Source organism: Oryzias melastigma, linkage group LG21 (assembly GCF_002922805.2).
Source record: "Oryzias melastigma strain HK-1 linkage group LG21, ASM292280v2, whole genome shotgun sequence".
In the NCBI taxonomy this organism is placed as follows: Eukaryota; Metazoa; Chordata; class Actinopteri; order Beloniformes; family Adrianichthyidae; genus Oryzias; species Oryzias melastigma.
In genome coordinates this window covers 13,415,535-13,436,374 of record NC_050532.1, presented here as the reverse complement: position 1 = coordinate 13,436,374, position 20,840 = coordinate 13,415,535, and the positions used below count along the sequence as shown (strand labels likewise).

Genomic DNA, 20,840 nt, shown 5'->3' with positions numbered 1-20,840 from the left:
ACCACCTTAGAATTCATGCTCCAGTGCAGAGTTTTCTTCCACTGCAGTCAACACCAAATCACTGCACATCAGATCAGATTTCCTGCAGCTATATTCAAGTCACATCATGCCATGTCCACCTATCTGTTCCTGAGTGGACTGTCGGGGTCATCCCTCCCATTCCAGCGGGGGGTCGCTGTGTCTGCTCCTCTTTATGTCTGTTCCTAAGAAGGGGTTCCGATTCCCCTCACATCTGTCTGGCTCCAAAAACCCTGAATGTTTTCCGGACTTGTTTTGTTCTTGCATGCACCCTCCTCTTAGGTTTTTGGGCATCTGGGACCTGCCCTTTTGGGGAGGGGTACTGTAAGGGTTTTGTGGTTTCGGTAGGTTTGTTTTTTGGTCGTGTTCTGCATTTCCCTGTCAGTCACACCAGTTCCAGGTTGATCATGATCCACAACTGTTTTCATTTAATTAGCCTCAACCTTTTTGTTTCCAAAGCCATCAAGGAAAGGTCACAGTCCCATTCACCCAGGTACACACATTCACACATTAATGGTGGCTCCGCTGCCAAACACTGCCACCAAACCTATAAACACCAGAGGACACGTCAATACATGGGCGGGCAAAGTGGGAACTGAATCTGCCATCTTCCAATCAGAGGTCATCTGCTACCTCTGCCACATAGCTGGGAAAAAAACAAAATTTAATCAAATAAAATAATAAAAAAGGTGTAAGGCAAGAAGACCAGCGTTTAGCATGTGGACTGCAGGTGGTGCAGCATGTCACACAAAGGAAGCAGAAAAGACCAAAGGTTCAGTTTTAGACTTTAAACAGGATAGGATGGGTTCACTGCTTCCATCTTTGTGCCGACCCAGCCAGCAAGGCCTAGTGGGCCCCATATGGATCAAAAGTGGCAGAGAATGTGGGCCCCAATTGGGTTTGTCCTCAGTTTCTGTGGTGGCCCCAGCTGTGTTTGCCCACATTAGCTTAGCTAGCCAGTCGCCCGGTGGACAGCGTAGTGAGTTCCGCTGCCCAGGGTCCGGCAAAGCAAGCAAGTGCTGCCCCCCAGGAGTCAGCGGAGATAGCAGGGTCGCTGTCCAGGCCTCCAGTCCCTAGGCAGTGAAGCCAATGTGGGCAAACACAGCTGGGGCCACCACGGAAACTGCAGACAAACCCAATTGGGGCCCACATTCTCTGCCCCCTTTTGAACCATGTGGGGCCCACTAGGCCTTGCAGGCTGGGGAATGACAACAAAAAGATGCTTCATCCTAGTAAGTTTCAATCTGGATTCTGCTGTCTGACTCTACATCTCAGAACTCATCTTAGAACAGCAGAGATGTCATCAGCTCTCCCAGTTCTGGTCCAAACTCTCACAGCAGTGTTTGATAAGAGACTGTAAGAACGTTCTTCTCTAAATCTTAAAGCTAAAATTCTCAATTAGGTTCAAACAGCTTTTTAAGCTACTATCGGATTTCCTGTTATCAATATAAAATCACCACTCGATGAGGCCAAATGTTACGGCCGTGGCCGTTTTTAGTTTGTTTTTTCCTTTTAGCCTGTGCTTTGTGTGTTTTATTTCTATCAGAGTGGGACTTCTGTGTTTTTGTGGATCTTTGTGTGTGCCTGTATCTGTTGATTATTATCAGGTGTGGTACTGGAAGGGTGTTTCTCCCATTGGTCCAAGCTGATGGAGGCAGCCTTCAAAAGCACAGAGTGGACATCCAGACCTCGAGAAGGGAGCTTTAGGACATTTTCTATAGAGCTGGAGGTGTTCATCAGAAATTCATCCTCTTAGTTGTGGGCGGGACTACTGGTTCGGAGTCAGCCCGCCTCTGCTTCCCGGGATCCCTCTGTTTACACTCTCTGCCACTAGCTTACAGTCCCTCACAGTCCCAACCTAGCATTAGTGGTGCAACAAAAATGGTGACTAATATTGGAGCTTTCAGCGTCACAGTTTTGATCCAGAGTCCAGCTCAAACAAGGAAGAAAAATATATGTACATGGGTCTATTTGTCTGCGGGTGGATAGATCAGAATGGAGCAGAGCAGAGAGCTGGTGGCCTGCCAATTGTAGTTTGTACCAAACAATTTCAGGCTAAAATAGCATATGTTTTCCCTGGAACTGATCCATCACAGTTTGAATTAATAAATACTCAAAAGTCTTATTCTTAATTTTCTTTAAATGGGTCCTCCATCGTGAGAAGAATGCTACAAGGAGATGCTAAAAACACAACTTTCTTTGGAGTGGGTCAGGTGAACTCAAATCAGTTTGCAACATTTGGACAAGTCTTTGATCCAAGTCTTTGATCCAGTAAAGATCAATCATTATCCCATAACTACATTATCCAGGGTGACAGACTCTCCTCCAGGTCAAAGACCAACAGAAAATGAAGAAACCAAAACAGGCCGCCAACCTCTGAACAGTACAAAGGGCTCATTGCACAAACTAGTAAAACAGCAATCCCTGTGCGAAGATGAGGAGATCCAAACACAGGAACTCAACCCAGACCACTAGAACCTGCATTGGCTCCAGCTCAGCAGCTTTTCAGATTTTGTCACACCACAAGGTGGGATCTGAGACCCCGACCAGGGAGCTGAAGGCAGGCTGTTCCTGAGTGTGCCCTGTGTATGGCTTTGGGTGAAATTCAAATGTTTTATATGGATAACTCCTTAGATGATAATCAAACCTGATAACATGTCCTGGAACACATGAACAAATGTTTCACAACACTGATCACAACGTAAGAGTGTAGAGAGAGCTCACCATCCAGCCGTAAACTTCAGAGGAGCTTCTGACTTCTGGAAGGATTTCCACTGGAATGTCAAAGTACCTGAAAGACACACAACTCTGTCACAATCACATTTAGTTTTTATTGAAATATTCAGAGAACTATCTACTCACTGAGACTCACTATAAATGGACACGTTGGTCCATGCTGGAGGAGAAATGATTGAGTTAGCAGAATGCTAACGCCGTCTGCTATGTCCCTCACTCAGACTGAAAGGCTCAGATCAGGCTCAACAGGACAGTTTTAGAGACTCATCTAATCTAAACTAAGTTTTGAACCACCTCAGCAGACGTCAACTGTTTGCCCTGGAAATGCCACTGTTCTGGTTTCATGTCTGCTGTTAACTCAGGTAAACATCAGGTGTTTTTGCCTGGAGGTGAAAAGGGTTTTTTTGAACAGCCATTAAAGAATCAATTTATTTTTAGTGTATTTTAATTCTGTGATTTTATATTTTTTATCCTTTGATTTTGAACCGACTGACTCCTCTTGTTTTTATGACTGTAGGCAGATGAGCACTTTTAAATTTCCTCAGGGATCATTAAAGACCCCATCTACCTCTTTGTAAGTTGGATTCCTTTGGTCTAACAGGTCATCAGCTGTTCTGTAGGAACCAGCTGCTTCATTCTGACTGTTAAACATTTCCTCTAGTTCAAATGTCTCAATCTTTGTGTCCACAATTTTCAAAAACAAAGACAAATAATGAAACAAAACCACTGTGTACACATACCGATATATGTGTAAGGTGTGTTTTGGGTTTTCTGGTATTTAATAACAACCTAACCTGTGTAAGAAGATTTGCTCTATACTTGGTTTGCAACCGCCACACTGTTCTCTAGAATCTCCTTTACTTTCTTCTCATGTTTGCAGGTCTGAACTCCTCCTATTCTGGCAACAACTGCAAACAACTCTCATGATGAGGCAGACCTCCAGGAGGGGACAGAGTCCCCATCCTCTGCATGACTAAGGGCTTTCTGAGAAGCTCAGGAGGTTTTCCTGGTACACTTTTAACAGTCACACACTGCAACAAAAACAGATGATAACTGAAGATAATAATGACTGTCGACCCAAACAATAAACAGTGGGTTAGTAAAGACGTGGAAAAGTGTCTACGGAGAAGAAAAGAGCTTTTCTATAATGTGAGAGAACTCCCAAAAATGATTCAGAAGGCAGGCCTTCATCACTCAGGACACCACTCTCCATCACTCTCTCTCCCTGCTGCCTTCAGGCAGGAGATACAGAACACTGTTGACCAGGACAAACATCTACAAAAAATCGTTTATCCCCAATGCAGTCACTCTGCTCAACTCTCAATAGCACTTATATAAGCTCCATGTGGATGGTGCATTCTGGGATTTTCATGACCTTTACATTTTTTAGGTATTTATTAAGTTTTAAGCTTCTTTTTAATTGTATTTTAAGAATGTTTATTAATTGAATTGAATTGAACGTGTTCTGCCGTGTTGAAAGATGAATTTCTGTTCATTGAACAGAAAATAACGTCTAAAAATAAAATAAAGTTAAATAAAAACATAAAATGAACAACCCAGTCACAGGTCAGGACCCAGCAGTCCACTCATGAAGGACAGCAGGCATTCTTGCAAAATAGGCATCTTACACAAGACATGATTCCAAAGAGTTTGGAATGAGTTCTCTGAACAAAGGTGGGGGCCATGTTCTTCCTTCTATGCACAACAGCATTGTGGCGCCGCTGCCAGAGGACTGGGGTCCTATTCACAGACACCATACAAAAGCAAAAGCCCACAAACAAATCTGACCAGCCCCCACCCAGGCCTAGGACAGCAGTGTACCATTCAGACTGTGTAATCATCAGCCCAGTTATGAAGTTCACTTCACCACGCACCTCATGTAGAAGCTGAATCAGTTCCTCAGCTGTTAAAACTGATGGAGCTACTGAGACGAGCAAAGGTCTTCCAGCGGTCAGAGTCTAGTGAAGAACAGAACGCTGCTGGTTATCACACCTTTCATTCCTCCTCAATGCGCCTAAAATCATTTATGGTGACTCCTGGTAGCTCAAAAGATATCTTTTAAACTCCAAATACTGAGCTATTTCAACATAAGCAATAGTCCACTACTAAATGAGTGAGCGGTCATGTACTGAATGTGGAAGTAGGCCGTGCATATAACCCATTGTGTCCTGTCTTCAATAAACTCCTGCTCAGTTTGTTACTTTAGACACGGGGCTCCTTTAAGACACCCCACACCCCAGTCAGGCACAGTCCAGCAGAAACCATGTATTTCTGTTGTGACCCAGTGTAGCGATGGTCCGGCCTAAAGGCAGATATGTGGTATGTGCATCCATCTTTGAGAGAAAACTCTATGGTTATTTTCATGGGAGAAACGAAGACACACCGCCAGCTCTAGGAGGACGTCATGAAATGGGCGGCACCCACATGCAGCAGCAGGCGGAGCTTCAGGAATCGAGTCATTTTAGGAAAAAAAAGAATATCTCATAAATAATTTGTTTTTTTTTAGTGTTCCAGAGGTAGTATATGACCATATATGTGGATATAGTTCACTCTGAAAGGCTGAAGAAAACAATGGTATGGCCCCTTTAAAAGACACAGCATGGAGGACATGGATTGATAATCATCCAAAATAATCAGGACGCAGAACACAATGTACTTTCACAAAAAATAAAAAAAAAAGCCAAACTTGCTCTACAAAGAACTGTGAGGCTGCTGAGAGTGAACTGTGTTTTGGAGAGGGAACAGTACTACAGAAAGCAGCAGATCATGATCTTCTAACTGTAGCTTTATTATCCACAGGAAGGCAAATTGGGAGCACAGTGGATCTCTTCGTTCTGGTATTTCTGTTTGGCCGTATTCTCAGTATAATCAGTGAATAAATAAACATGAGTGCACATCGCTGAACCATGTGTTTTCACCTGCACAGCTCCGGATCCCACTCCATGGAGTGAATGTTGAAGAGCATGGTGCGACTGGCGTTAGACACATCTGTAGCGTGAACTCCTCCGCTCCGGCCACCAGTTAGATTCTGAAGGGAAACAGAAGCTCAGGGAGTTCTGCGTCTGCCGTGTTGTGCAGAGAAGCATCATTCAGAAGGCCTTACCCAGATGATCCAGGAGTCCACAGTCCCAAACACGGCTCTCCCACTGCGCACCGCCTCGCGCACTTCGTCTACATTGTCCAGCAGCCAGCGCAGCTTCACTGCACTGAAGTAGGTACTGATGGGCAGTCCAGTCAAGTGCTGCACAGATCAATGTGTTCGTGCCAACAAACAAACAAAAATGCAAAGAAAGCTTTGGTCTCTGTCGACAACAGAGTGTCTTATGGTTGCCTGGCCTCCTGATCTGTCACACATCACATGAACTTCAGACTATTTTAATCTTTCAAGAAAAAATAAATAAATAAATAACGCACGTGGCACGAGAAGCCCTCACCCCACCCACCACCCTCTTCTGCTAATCGTCTCTGTTTGTGTAGCGGTTAGCTTTGGCTGATGCAGCAGCAGGACGTGCAGCCATTTCCAAACGGATCCAGACAGAACTGGAGGATAAAGCTGCTGGTCTACAGCAGCAACAGAACCTTTCATAAAAGTGTTGATTTGAAGACAGCGCTGTTGTTACACACTGATGCTAGCATGCTACGATACTAGCTGCTAATGCTAACGAGCTGGTTCTAAGCTAATGCTAACAAGTGGCAGCAGCAGTAATTCATAGGACATTTTAAAGGCTGTTTTTCATAGATGTAATCACAGGCATGAATCCACTTTGTATTAACTTTATTTGTAAACTTTCTGTAACATTACAGACCCAGTGTTGAGCTAAAAACTGACGATTTAAAAAATATGAACATTTCCTGCCAAAATTCGAGATGCCCATCAAACCTGCTTTGGAATTCTATCCAAGATAGCGTGAGGCGGATCTACATCTTCAGTCCTGACGAACTTTATGAATCCTGAATTTCTAATTGAAAAATGTATCACAGAACAAAAACCTATGCAGCTACAAGAAGAGCTTCTTGATTCTAAGACATGATCACTGGTCCTTCAGCTCTCACCTTCAAGTGGTTCTTGTTCTGGCCTGGAGCTTTTTGAATCAGCCTCTCCACTGTTGACTGTGTGCGCAGGTCGAGCCACACTAAACCCCAGTGAAGACAATGAAAACACTGCTGTGAGCAGACGTTCTACTGAGGAAAGGAATGCTACAGAGATCACATCTGTGACTTCTCCTGGCAGCACAAACTGAGCTGCAGGTATTAATGCTGATGGAAACTCCAATCCTTCCAGTGACTCAAGTCTCCTCTGCAACAGTCATAAATCACTGAGATAATTCCCTTCAACAGCAAATTTGAAGCTTTTCCACTGCAAATCTTTTCACTTCTTACAGCACCAACTTACAGTTGCTTACATTACATTGCTTTTTGCAGTTTCTCAAGATGCAAAAAGCAATAATCTAAGTCAGGGGTCTGCAGCCTTTAACGCTAAAAGAGCCACTTGTGTTATTTCTTACCGGCCAAAACCGAACAAGAGCTGCAAAGTTGGAAAGTTACAATTTATGTTTTTGTGACCATTAACAATTTGATAAAATGTAGCTTTTAAATATTTACAATAATATCAATTAATCAATCAAATCCTTTATTACTCCCACAATAGGGAAATTCTCTCAGTGGTGGGCAGCAGCCGCTGGACGGCGCTCTATCGCCCAGAATATAACCATTTTAATGTTATTTTACCTTAGACAGCAGCAGCACATACATGTTCCTTTCAAAATAGTAGAACAAATATGTAACCTTTTTTTCACGTGGCCCAGGAGCCTCAGGTTTCAGACCCCTGATCCAGGCTGAACCTTTTTGATGGCAACATTCGGAATCATTCAAAACACTGAGGTCAGTATAATCCATTATAGCTCAGATCGTTTCAAAAGGATGTTAACCCTTCATACATTTGAATGTCTGAACAGCTTAAATCAGCATTTTAGGTGTAATCCTTAACTGACTTGGTTTTTAAAGACCCTCTTTGAAGCATTTTTTTTGATAATGTTGGATGAACATAAAGAAAACATTTCAAACTGCATTTCCATTCAAACTGGTGTGAATCAGGGTGAATAAAAATCATCATTGTGATGTAGAATACAAGCTGAACAGGTCATAGTCTCCTTGCTCTGCTCCATTCTGATCACCCACTTACAGACAAATAGATCCATGAAGGTCTTCCTTTTCCTCGTCTGAGCTGGAATCTGGATCAGAACTCAACAACTATGAAGTAATATTTGTGCCACTACAGTGAGAACAAAAGCCATAGTTTTGAAATCAAAATGTCCTAAATTGCAATCAAATGTTGAGTTTTAAAAACAAAATTTTCTAAAGAAAATCTTAAATGTTTGCTTTCTAAATACCTTTCTTGACTTTCAAAACACATTTTTGACAACTAATATCAGATGCATTGTTACTCATCTCACTTTCTTGCTGTTTTTGATTTTGCGTTCTTTGCTCTGAGTTTAGCGTGATACGTGTGCCACCAAACAGCAGAATACACCAGATCCTGGTGGAGGTGAGCAGCGTTTGACTGTCCAAGCCAGACACTGTTGTTGTTTCAACAGCCGTGCGTGTATGCTAGCAGTGCACACGTGGAGTATGTGACTAAAGTGTTATGAAGATAGGTGCAGGAAATTTGAATAAAAGGGAGGGAATAAATACAGCTGTAAGAGATCATATAATAATAAAAGGTTTATGTTGTGTCTCAAAAATAATAATTACCCGACAATGTAAATGTGCACTGTACAATTAATGAAAACACAACACTGCATTTTTATTTACACTTTTATTGTTCTTTGAAGTGAAGAGATTATTTGATCTACTCTGTCTTTGGCTCTTTATTGCACTGTTTATTGAAGTTGTTACCTTAAAGGTGCGTTATTGCTACAAAGACACTTAAGTATTTATTGGTCATTTTATTCTACTGTTGCAAAGGAGTTTAAATGAACATATTTTTATGTGAAGTTTGTATGTACAGTTTGTTATTTGTCTTCTCCCTCCTTTTTCTGACACAGGAAAGATCAATTAGAGGAGACGTCTCGATGAAATCTTAACCATACCCATCCCTAAAAACACACAGACAGGAGGAGCTGTGGCTCCATCTGTTCTGCATGGTGGCGTCTGTTGTGCAGTGCCAAAGGAGCGTTGTTGGTCACATGATGCATTTAATTAAAAAAAAATTTCTATTAGAGTTCTACAAAATATGTCAATTTAAAAAACCACCTCTTCCAAAGGCAAAAACTATTTTTCAATAAATGCCAGTGTTTTTGGAAATTTTTGTGTTTCCAATTTATGATCCCAATTTCACAGTCAATGGAAATGCAGCAATAGATACTGTATGTCTGAATGACACACATTTCCCAGCAGCTAGTTATCCAGCAGGTTGCAAACATGCACAGACAGAGTTGAAGTAAAGAAGCAGTGACACATTGAAGAAGTAAACGTGTCCTCCTACCGATAGCGTTGTAGAGCGGCTCTCCAGTTTCTTTGTTCCACACCAGGGTCGTCTCTCTCTGGTTGGTCACGCCCACCGCTGCAGATTCACAACAATGTGAATGTCAGTCAAAGCTTCAAGCACCTGTTCTACCCCCCAGCAAACCCCATTTGTAGTATGCACCCTCAGCACCTACACCACCCAAAAACAACACAGCAACGTCCAACCACAACCAACCCAAAGACCAGCGGCGTCACATCCCAGGCACTGTGGAACTTCTGTTGGATCTCTAAATGTTTGGTTGAAACCATCTCTATAAATATGGCATATCACAGGAAGCAGTCGCAGAGTCTGAAGCGCTGGACGGTTGGAAGAATCTTCCAAAAGGGCCAACTGTCTTTTGTTAAAGTTTCAGGACACATTTGAGTTTTGGTGCAGATCTTTCTGAATCTGGAGAAGGTTGGTGGTCTATCATCTGTGTCTGTGTACACTGCAGAGTCCCACCTTTAACGCTGGAGATATCAACCTTAAGCTGGCTCAGCTTTTCACAGGTCTTCTCAATGCATTCATGGACAGACTGCATGATCTCCTTGGGGTCCTCCTCCACCCATCTGACTCAGAAAACAACATGGACAGAAACATTTTCTTTAACACAATAAAGCCAGAATAAGCCTGGAATCAACCACTCTCATAATCAGGACTCCTAAACTCAAAGCCTGAGTTTTTTCAACCATACCTTCACTTGATTGCAAAATAAAAAGGGGGTTCAAATCTATTTTTGATAAGATCTACTTGTACTTCTTGTAGCTCCTCCCTAAGTTTGTCTTCTTCATGGGTTTACCCTTCATATGTTTGGCACTCGCTTCACTCTCCGCTTCTGGTTTCCTTGTCGGTTGGGAGACGTGGGTGTCTGGTAAAACCATTGATATATATGACCCCTGCCTATTCACTACACAGAGACCTGCGCACACAGGCGCTATTGCTTTGCATGGAATCATGGCAGCAGAACGCTGCTGTTTCAATGTAAGACATACAGGCATCAACCACAGAAATCAGACTAGCTCTCTTGTTCTGAAACGATTTTCACAAAACATGGCTCGAATTTCCATCCATCCATCCATCTTCTTCTGCTCATTCGGACCGTGTCGCGGGGGCAGCAGTCTAAGCAAAGATCCCCAGACTTCCCTCTCCCCGGTCACTTCCTCCAGCTCCTCTGGGGGGACCCCGAGGCGTTCCCAGGAAAGCAGAGAGACATAGTCTCTCCAGCGTGTCCTAGGTCTTCCGCCCAGTGGGACATGCCCAGAACACCTCACCAGGGAGGCGTCCAGGAGGCATCTGGATCAGATGCCCGAAATTTTAGAATTTAAGCTTAGAAAAGGATTGTTCTTGCGGTTTATTTAAATATTTATTATCCATAAAGATTAATCTTTGTTTTTTTAGAAGGAGCCGTAGCGACGTCAGGCTGGGTATCCCTCCACTGGTAGGGTGAGGAACGCTTTTTTTCTTCACATGGGTGTGCTCTGAAGCACAGAAGTTTACATTTATGATGATAGATGACTGGTGACTATTGATGACACCATCAGGCGGAAGTAACGTCTGAATTTGAAGACACTATTTTCCATAACTAAATATGGGGGTAGGGAAGCAATTTGGATTCAGACTTACTTTTTTTTGTAAATACTTTTGGTTTTGTTCAAGATGCAACGCACCAGAATGCTCTTTTACTTATATGGGGATGTTGAATATTTTTTAGAGATAGGAATGTCTTGAGTTCAGCGATGCCATCAGAGGGCAAATGTTTCAATGTGGTATATATTTGTGTGTGTTCAAGAACTTTACATGTGTTTTATTAAATATCTATGTTTTGAAGCTTTACTAAAAAGAAGTTGAACATTTTTTAAAGTATTTATTTTTCTCTTTTCACTGATCTAGAAAATGATCTGAACTGTCATTCTAAAACCATGACATGATCAAACAGAGAGTTTTGTGATCTATTGCATCTCTAGTACAAAATGATGTAAAGACTCTTCAGTTGTTATGAAACTGTAGTGGCTTCTCCACCACCTGCATGGTGGTGGACTCACCCTTCCTTCGGAAAGCTTTGCTTGATCTCGACTTGATGCTGACTGATCACTTCAGCCGTTTTCGCATTGAACACCTGAAGAAAGGAATGAGAGGAGACAAAACAAACCCATTAAAACAGGGCAAGGCCACAGAGATCAAATGAAAACCTCATTTGTGTGACCACATGGAATGTGCCAAATCAACTCTTTGGTTAAAGCGTTTGAGGCTCAGTGGGGAGAGAAGACAGGAAACTGAATATTATTAGAAGTCACAAACGCATCAACAGAAGCTGCAGAGGAACAGGTGACATTTGCTGTTTTTTATAAGAAAATAAAACAACAGCAAGTATTTACAAAGTAAAACAGTGCAGTAGTGAAATGTTAGAAAGCTCTTGCTGTCACGTGACCATCAATCGGTGTTGAAGCCTAATGAGGCCATTTTTTGTGATATTGGGCAATATAAATAGAATTGAACTGAATTAATGCTGGTTAAGCAAACCATTTGAATTTGTCAAATAAAAATATAGACCACAAGTTCTTTAGCAGAGTTTAAAAAAAAGATATTTGACAAACCTACAGAGCCTATAAATCACCGACCCCTTCAGACTTCCTGACACGATTCTGAGCTTGTGTTTGGAACCTTTTTTCAAAGTTATAAAAATAAAATGTTTTTTAATGTTCTAGATCCATTGCATTAAATAGCAAACATGAAAAAAAGGATTTGTATTTTTAGCAGGTTTTTCATTGTGAAATGAACTGAAATGACAAAAAATTATTCAAACTATAATAAACCAGCACAAGAAGTTTTGTTTGTCTGGATGATTTTATTTTTGTTCAACAGCTTCTTGAAGTGCAATAATGAGAGGGTGACTTTTTGATCATTGAAGCAGTTTGTACCCAGTTGAAGACACATCCCAACTACACATTCAATACACATACTTTTGTAGGAAACACATTCCTCCCTTGATATCCACTTATCAGCAGAAACTGAATGTAGACAGGATGATGGGAATCAGTGACAATTGGGGGTGAGTAGTGTCAATCACTGCCCATGGTTTGGCCCACAAGTGTACAGCAGATGATTATGGATAACAGACAGAATGCAAGGAGCATTTTGGCAAAAACAAATCCTTTAATTTGTAGGAACAGAAATGCAACAACACAAAAAAACAAAAAGGGGTAGCACAGAAACGTGACACTATTGGCAAAATAATATTGTTAAATAATAATGTTAAAATAAATATTCCGGTAAATCTAATCATTTACACATTTTAGTACAAAAATGTTCTACTTTATCTGGGAAGAAGATCCATCTATTTTTCCAACTCTTCTTCCTCCTGCAAATGCCTGCCAGGAGCGCTTCTCTTCTTGTTGAATGCCACAACACTTTTTTTAACAACATTAATAACTTTACTACAGAAATTCAAATAAAAACCATCTACTGGTATATTTCTTCCATCAACTCCCATCGCCCTTCTGTTAATCCGCTGCAAGCCAGTGTGGAACAACTCAACACAACTACCGTAAAGTGTAATCTATTTCAGCACAAAGCTGCTTTTCTCAACTTTCAGAGTCTGTTGGAACTGTAATGAAAGCGCTAAAGGTCTAAGAGTCATGGTAGTGTGTTAAAAGTATGTTATTTCATCCAGTATTATTGAATGACAACAAGGATCTGATTGGAATCAAAGATTTATGCAACTATGGCAAACTGAAACAAGGCACAGAAAATATTGATTGACAAGGTCAACAGCCAATCAGGATGCAGAACACAGTGGGTCGTGAAAGGACAGAAAATTAAAACCGTCAGTGCAGTTAGTTGTATGACCTGCAGGAGCTACCTTCCCTTTGACCTAATGCTAAACTTCCTTCACTAAGTCGACTATTAAAATCGTAGACGACAAATTTAATAGTCAACATGTCATTCTTTTTCCTTGATTTTATCTCAGAACTTTGGTTTCTAATGCTGTGTCTGCCATTGTCTTTGACACACATGCACATTTGAAGAGCCTATACCATGAAAAATCAACTTTTTGAACTTTTAAGTGTATTTTAAGTGCTATACTGTTCATTCCTCACTTTAGAAAAACCCAAACCGGTGTTTTGATCTGTTTACACACTTCTGAGTAATCCTTTGAAAACCTACAGCCTAAGAATCAGCCCCTCCCATACCTACAAAAGCGAGCAGGTTTTGACGAGATGACGTAGAGAATTGAGAACAGTCCGTCAGGGAGAGTCTGTGCTGCCAGCACCGTCCCCAGGCTAACACAAACGCTTTTTCTGGTGGCTTCCGCTAGCTTCTGGACACTAGCGACGATCAGCTAGCTTCACGAGCTCCCCCGGCTAGTGCACTGTTGTGCAGATGCCGGCTGTACGTCCGTTTTGTGTTGTGCTAAATACTGCTGGAAGTGATTACTGATGCGAACCAGCTGTGAGGCTCCTGGGAGTGACAGCAGGGGCTGATGGGAAGAGAAGTGTGGAGATCCAAGGGCTAGTACTCTGGAGATAGTTCCCGCTAAAAGCCAGAGGGGGAGAGGGGGGACTGATTTATGACACAAAGGACGTCATGAAATGAGCAGCAACCACAAAGAGTGAAAGCAGAGCCTCAGAGATCGAGGCCTCTTCTATCTGGGTAGGAAAAGAGTTCACAAAATAACTTATATGTCATAAATAATGTGTTCTTTAAAGTGCCAAAGGTGATATATGATCATATATATGGATATAGTTTACTCTGAAAGACTTGCATGGTACGGGCTCTTTGAAAAAGAAAAGAAAAAAGTGTCCATTGTAATATCTGCAAGGCAGAAGATGTGTTCAAGTCAGCACTAAGGTGATCCATGAACACCTGAAGAGGAAGCACTTTGTGACTGAGTCTGATTACGCTAATGAGAGATTGTCCTTAAGCTAACATTAACGCAAACAGAGAGCAGACTTATTACTACTTACTCATTTTGATAGCTGTAAATGTTAACATTACTGATGACCATTTTTTTCATTAGGCTTAGCCACATATGTCCTGTGTTTTCTGTAATGTTATTGCAGCAGTGTGTTTAAATGAGAAATGTGGTAACGCAATTTTTTTTCTAAAGTTATGTTTCAGTGGTAAAAAAAATATGCTGTTTTTCAATGGACGCCTTTGTGACTAGACTACAAGCACACAGCTACATGTTGTGGTTCAACAACCACATCTGGACTACAAAAAGCCCTCTTAAAAACATCCCATGTAAGTGCATAAAAAAAGCGTTGCCTGGCGTCATGTTCAGGGGGTAGACACCCGACATTGAAGCTGATGTGAACAAGGCGTCATTGCTGCCTAACTTTGCACAGTGGGTAGAGTAAGGAGTTTTTACAAAAGTTCACTGGAAAATCAAGAAAAGATCAGAAAGAAGCAGTTAGCTGGAACTAGCTTGTCATTGGAGTTTGCTCTTAGTGAGCCGTTATCTGCCCTACACCTATCAACAGATTCCTCCAAGCTCCTCAAACCTCAAACTTTGTGGAGAATCATTGACAACATTAACTACCACTTATCTTTGTCTGGGTTAGCCCACTGACAGATTCAGAGAACTGGCCTGTGTGAGTGTGACGTCACCCATAGAAAATGGTTTTCATCCCGCTTCAGTGAAATGAACTGATGCTGTCATTTGGAGGCAGGTGAGGTTAGAAAGCAGGGATTGGTCCAAGCAAAGGGTAGCAACATTAGAACCACGGCTGAGCTAACAGCAGTTCGCTGACTGCAGCAGAAAACATCGCAACAGTAATTAGTTTTACTTTAATGTCAGAAACGCTGGAATTAAGTGACGTTTGCTCTGTTTACAATGATTTTGTGAGCATGGACATTTAAGCAACTTTTAACTGGTGAGAAAAGATCATGTGCAGCTCCTAGCCAAAGCTAACGCTAGCATTAGCATTTAATGAAGTGATTGTAACCTTCGTCTAACTTTGACCAGGTTGTCAGAGAGAAATAATCCACGACTCGTCAAAAATAGGAACCTGGGGAAGCAGCTGTGCAGTTTTCTGCAGGCAGGGTTACTGACGGTGACGTCGTTAGAATAAGCCTCTCTAAAATATTCTTAAGCTCCCTAAATAATTTAGTCATTTTTATATTTTTTTTATTCATTCTTTTACAACAATGGCAGAAAATCCAATATAAATATGCAAATATATTAGTTTAAATAATTGTTAACATAAACCTGTCAATATATGATCATAATCTGTTGATCCTGTTCACTTCACAGATATCAACGTCAGTGCTTCATTATTCAATCCGTTCCAGGTGTTCACAGGGAACACCCACCTTACTGTTCATTCTTCTCTAGAAACGACCCTAAAGTGATGTTTTGATCCATTCGTGCATTTCTGAGTAATCCTCTTAAAACCTGCTCTCTCAGCAGCAGCCCCTCCCATATCCATGAAAACGAGCAGGTTCTCACATGCTTACATCACAAGTTAAGAACCGCCCCCTTCGTGAAGACTCTGCTCCGCCCCCAGGGTAACACAAACACTTTCTCCACAAAGCGAGCAGTAACCAGTCAGCCTCACGAGTCCCCCACCCCGGCTCGTGCACAGTAGTGCAGACGCCGGCTGTCTGAACCAGTTTAGCGATGACCAAGAAACACTCATTTAATTTAGCATTCAAACTTTGTGTGGTGGAATACGCCAAAGAACATTCAGGGGAGAAATCTACACGACACGTTAAGATGGATCCTGAATGTATCCGAGAATGGGTCAAGCACACAGGGATTCTGGGAAGACGGCAAGAGAAAAGGACTATTTCCTCTTAGTTTGAAGAAGTTTTTGAGAAAGAGGTGAACTATCACCAACTATGAAACGGGGCGTCACCATTCAGTTCCCAAACCAAATAAGGACAAATCAAGAATTGACAATTGAAGAACCATTAGTCTACTAAATAACAATGTAAAACTATTTGCTTACATTTTTGCTAGAAGACTCAAACATAGATAAGATCCAATAATAGATGAAGAACAATCTGGTCTTGTGATCAATAGACATCTAAGTAATAACATATGTTTAATATTAGATATAATAGATTACAGAGATCTCTTACCAGATAAAAGCTTCATATTATTCATTTATTTTTTACGGTGTTAGACACCATTGAACACAGCTTTATATTAATTCATTCATTATTTTATTTATTGATAGAGCACCTTTCACCACCTAAAAACTGGAATGTCTGCAAGATTTAATATTTCATATGGTATTAGACAAGGCTGTGTGGTATCACCATTTTCCAATATGCAGATGACACAGCAATCTTTTTAAGAGATCCAAATCACATAAGAACTGCAGTAAACTGTATTAAAACATTTAGCCATGGGTCAGCATTAAAAATTATTATTTATAAATCGGCTCTACTAAAAAATGTACTTTACAAATAAGTGAAAAAGTGACCTTTGTTGAAATTGTTATTTGTAAAGAAAATGAGGAGCGTCACAAGTTAAATTCTGATACACTTAAAAGTCAAGCTAAATTAAATTCATGCCTGATGAGAGATTTGTCTTTATACCACATGTGACTCCCTACAGTGAGTCTGTCATTTTGGCACCAATATGAACAGCCCCTCCGTGAGCACCACTGATGAAGATTTCAAGCCATCGGAGCATTCATCTGACTTTCATTTGCATGACAATGAACTCAATTTGAAAAAAATAAAGAAAAAAGAAAACGTCCCAGATCTTTGCTATCCAGACATATAACTACCTAATAAACTTCCCATCCTCCTACACGAGGACTCTAAAAGTTTATAAAATCCTGGAGGGTTACAGATGGACTCAATCTGTGTTGGTAGTGAACACTCAGCTGTGAAATCTTCAATCAAAACATTCCTGCATCATCACTGGAAGGGTCAGTGTTATATTCCAGACAGCTAACATTAGCATGCTAGCAGCAGGGGAGGAGTGTTTGTTGACATCAGTTTGACTAACGCGTCTGTTTGTCATTTTTATTTTTCTCTTCTCTGGAGATGGAAGATAGATGAAAATAGATGGAAGAAAGTTCAGACTCTGTGGATTATCACTCTTTCTTCCTACAAAATAAATAAACATTTTATGAGCCACATTTTGAAAGCTACATTAGCGCTTGCTAACTTAAACATAACACTGTTATGAACACAAACTGCATGCAGTGAACTGTGGTTTTACACTAGCGTCAATCTGAAACCGCGATTATAACAGATACTGAAAGTAAATAAGCTTTGTATACAGTAACATACGTGATATGAAGTCATCGCTGCACAAACAGAATCCAACTTCTGGAGGATCCATCTTTCAGTCTTGTTTTGCTCCTGGCTCTTTTAATGGAGCTGATCCACTTAGCTCGCCTCTCTCTTTGGATTTGGCCAAAGAGTGCACGGTTGGTTTTGACACAATTCCACCAGGTTCACTTCGAATTCTAAAACATATTCTATACATTAATTATACTGCTGGAATGAATCATGTTTTTTATTGGAGATATAGAAATTACAAAGAAAAGATGCACCAATGAATATATCAGAAATCCAATATCTTGACCGTTTCTCCTGCTGCAAAGTATTTTTGATATTCTACCATGGAGCCCTTAAACTGGGAAAAAGCAAATACCACTATCAATAAATCAATCAGTAAGTTTCCTATAAAATATTACATCAAATGTTTTGTCACTGTGGTAGAGAGACAATTTTTCATTTATTTTTTCATTGTTTTTACACTAAAAGATTTTGGTGTGATGTTAAAGACTTCTTAATAACAAAACTGAATGCTGAGAATTAATATTTTTGAAATATTGAATTTGAATCTTATGGTTTGTTCAATAATTTAAATTTTTGCTATTTAACTGATCGTTATTTTCCACATTCACAAGTGTAAATAGTCAAGTTCACAACCTTATTTTAATTTAATTTATCTGGACTAAATCCTTTTATTAAACAGTAGAACATATGTGAAATCTAAAGGCTTCAACAACATTTCACATTTTAAAAAAACTGCATATTTTTTGACTTTTTTGAGTTTATAAATATACATTGTAACCCTCTGGTTTGTTAATGTTGTATGTTAATGTACCGGTTGCACTATACTTGCACTGTAGTGTTTTCTTTGGCCTATTGTTCAAAATAAAGCTTGGTTTAAAACATATTTATCAATGGTGTAATTTAACTTTAATTTTTTCACATCTTTTTTATAGTGTTTTTACCTTGTCTTTGTTTTTTTGTACATTTTTATATTATCTGTACATCTTTGTCATAAAACAAAATCTGTTTTGTCCATTTTTATGACTATTGTAGAATAAGACTGAATTAACTTCTCAAAGCTGAATGTTTGTGCAGTTTCAGGTTCAGCGTGGGAATATTGTGTAATGTGATGATACTCTATATTTTTATAAAAACGAAAAGGTTGTTCTAAACATGTCAAAGTCAAGGCCCACCGGGTAATATTTCCAGCCCTCCAGATGATTTTATTTTCTCGTAATTATAATGTTATCTTGTGGTGGTTACATTTGGAAGCCTTTCTACAGTTATGGAGGTTTAACAGATCTGTTCTCATGAGGGTTCCTTATAGAGACTCTGTGTTTCACATCACAAGGATGTCATCATCCTCCCTCCCTCTCACTCATGGTGCAGAAAGAAAGAAATATTACCAGACAAAATAACTAAGAATAAAACATCCAAACAACAAAATAAAACAGAATGATTTGATTTGTTTTTGCTAAAAAAAAAAAAACATTTTATTTTTATTTCCCGGCTTTGTTTGTTTTGTTCATATTAGGAACATTTTAACAGGATATATTTTATGGAGATCAAAATCTTTTGGGATATTTATAAGTATAATTTTGAACATAAAAGTAAAGAAATGTGTGTTTCCTTTTAACGTTTAGTTTATTTCTAACAGATAATTTTTACAAATGAATTTTTTGTGGAAAATAAAATATTGAAAGTTTTTTTAGGTTTAAGTAGATTTATTCTGATATTGATAATATTCCTGGCTTTTATAATTTAAATTTATCTTTAAAAGTTATGTTTTTAAAGTTTAAATTCTTAGTTTTAGTGTGTTCAATGTTATCCTGACATAACCCGTTTATTATACAGTCATTTTACAATGCAGTCGCTTACTTATACAGTCATTGCACGTGACCTAGGTGTGTTGTGGATTTCGGACCCTGTGTGATTGAGTTTAACACCCCTGGACGTAGGAAGATGGAGCGATATCGTTAAAAAGTTCCAGGTGAATTGTTAGAGCAAAAGATCTTTTAACATCTGTATGGAGTTGTTAAACCCGGCGCCGAGGGGTCACATAGAAAACAAAGTAGCCCACTATCGTGTCCCCACGACTGCTGGCCGGCCGGCATCTCTGAGTGGAGCGTGTCTCACCAGAACCCGCGTGGAGCTCGTGCCCTGGTCCACTGCAGCCACCAACGCCTCCATGCGCGCGCGCCGCTGTCAACTCCAGAAGTAACGGAACCACCAGAGAGTTCGGCTGTTCTCCGAGCACCTGCTCCCACTCCCGTTCAGCAGAGCTGGACTCTGGCTGGACTCTGGACCACTGGAACCGGCGCGCGCTCACCACACCATTGGCTGTTTCTCGATAGGCGTTTACCACGAGCGTCCAATCAGGCTCCAGCCACGCGGAACGATCCGCGAGGGGTTTTCTTTATTTAAAGAGCCAAAACGGAGACAGTCAAAACAGTCTTTGGTAAAGCCAAAACAGTGGTGTCCGTGTTCTCATCACGACCGTCTGTGTCTCCAGTTTTATTTTCAATAATGTCAGATCTTGGAAAACATAAGAAACTCAAGCTTCTTCCTGAAGTAGCAGATAGGTCACCCTACTTTATCCTATTCAACTTTTACAATGAGACTGTAGTCTTTTATATGTATTGTGTGCTTGGAGGCCTGCACTGTGTGTAGTGGTTAGCCTGCCTCACAGTGACCTTGGTTAGATTCCCAGCTGGTGTCTTTATGTGGAGTTTGCATGTTCTGCCCATGCATGTGTGGGTTATTCATGCACTTAGTCCAAAAACATGTTTCACAGGCTGACTGATACGGTTGGCCTAAAGTGCAAATTACATCAACGACTCACCAAAGCAAGAACATATTTAACGATTTCCACTGCAATAAAAATAATAAATAAATCAGTACAGGCAGTGAATGGATGATTACGTTAGAGTTTGGAAGAGGAAAAGCAGAAGGATGTTTAGCCTGAAGTCTGTTAAAGAGCAGTCACACAACAGTGGCTTTGGCCAGAAACTTAAAGAAAAATCTTCAATTGCAGAGATTATGAGAACCCACTCGTTTTGGTGGGTTAGGAGGGGCTGGTGCTCAGTGGGTTTTAGAGGAGAGCTCAGAAATGTGTGAATGGATAAAAACGGGTTGTTTTTTGTGAGGACTTAACATTATAATACACTTAAAAGCTCAAAAAGTTGATTTTGCATAGCATAGAGCTCTGGGAGATGACGTCACACAAGTCGTTCCCTTCAAGGCACCGCCATTTTGGGAGTAATCATGCCTGGGGAATCAAATCGGCTGACTGCAGTGGAGGAGGATAACCGTGGTTGATAACTCTTCAAGAGGTATT

The 20,840-nt window shown here is 40.5% G+C and overlaps 1 protein-coding gene across 1 annotated transcript in view; it reads right to left on the bottom strand.

Annotated features, from left to right (window-relative positions):
- Positions 1 to 19,811, bottom strand: part of LOC112138021 (glycerol kinase) — a 29,367-nt gene extending 9,556 nt beyond the window's left edge. Inside the window, exons 1-8 of the mRNA XM_024260576.2 lie at positions 19,640 to 19,811; positions 11,302 to 11,375; positions 9,722 to 9,828; positions 9,239 to 9,316; positions 6,808 to 6,887; positions 5,858 to 5,995; positions 5,673 to 5,782; positions 2,743 to 2,809 (exon numbers count right to left, since the gene is read on the bottom strand). Of these exons, the coding sequence (XP_024116344.1) occupies positions 2,743 to 2,809; positions 5,673 to 5,782; positions 5,858 to 5,995; positions 6,808 to 6,887; positions 9,239 to 9,316; positions 9,722 to 9,828; positions 11,302 to 11,375; positions 19,640 to 19,693 (708 nt within the window). The 5' untranslated portion in view covers positions 19,694 to 19,811. The remainder of the gene's footprint in view (positions 1 to 2,742; positions 2,810 to 5,672; positions 5,783 to 5,857; positions 5,996 to 6,807; positions 6,888 to 9,238; positions 9,317 to 9,721; positions 9,829 to 11,301; positions 11,376 to 19,639) is intronic.
- Between the last annotated feature and the right edge of the window lie 1,029 nt (positions 19,812 to 20,840).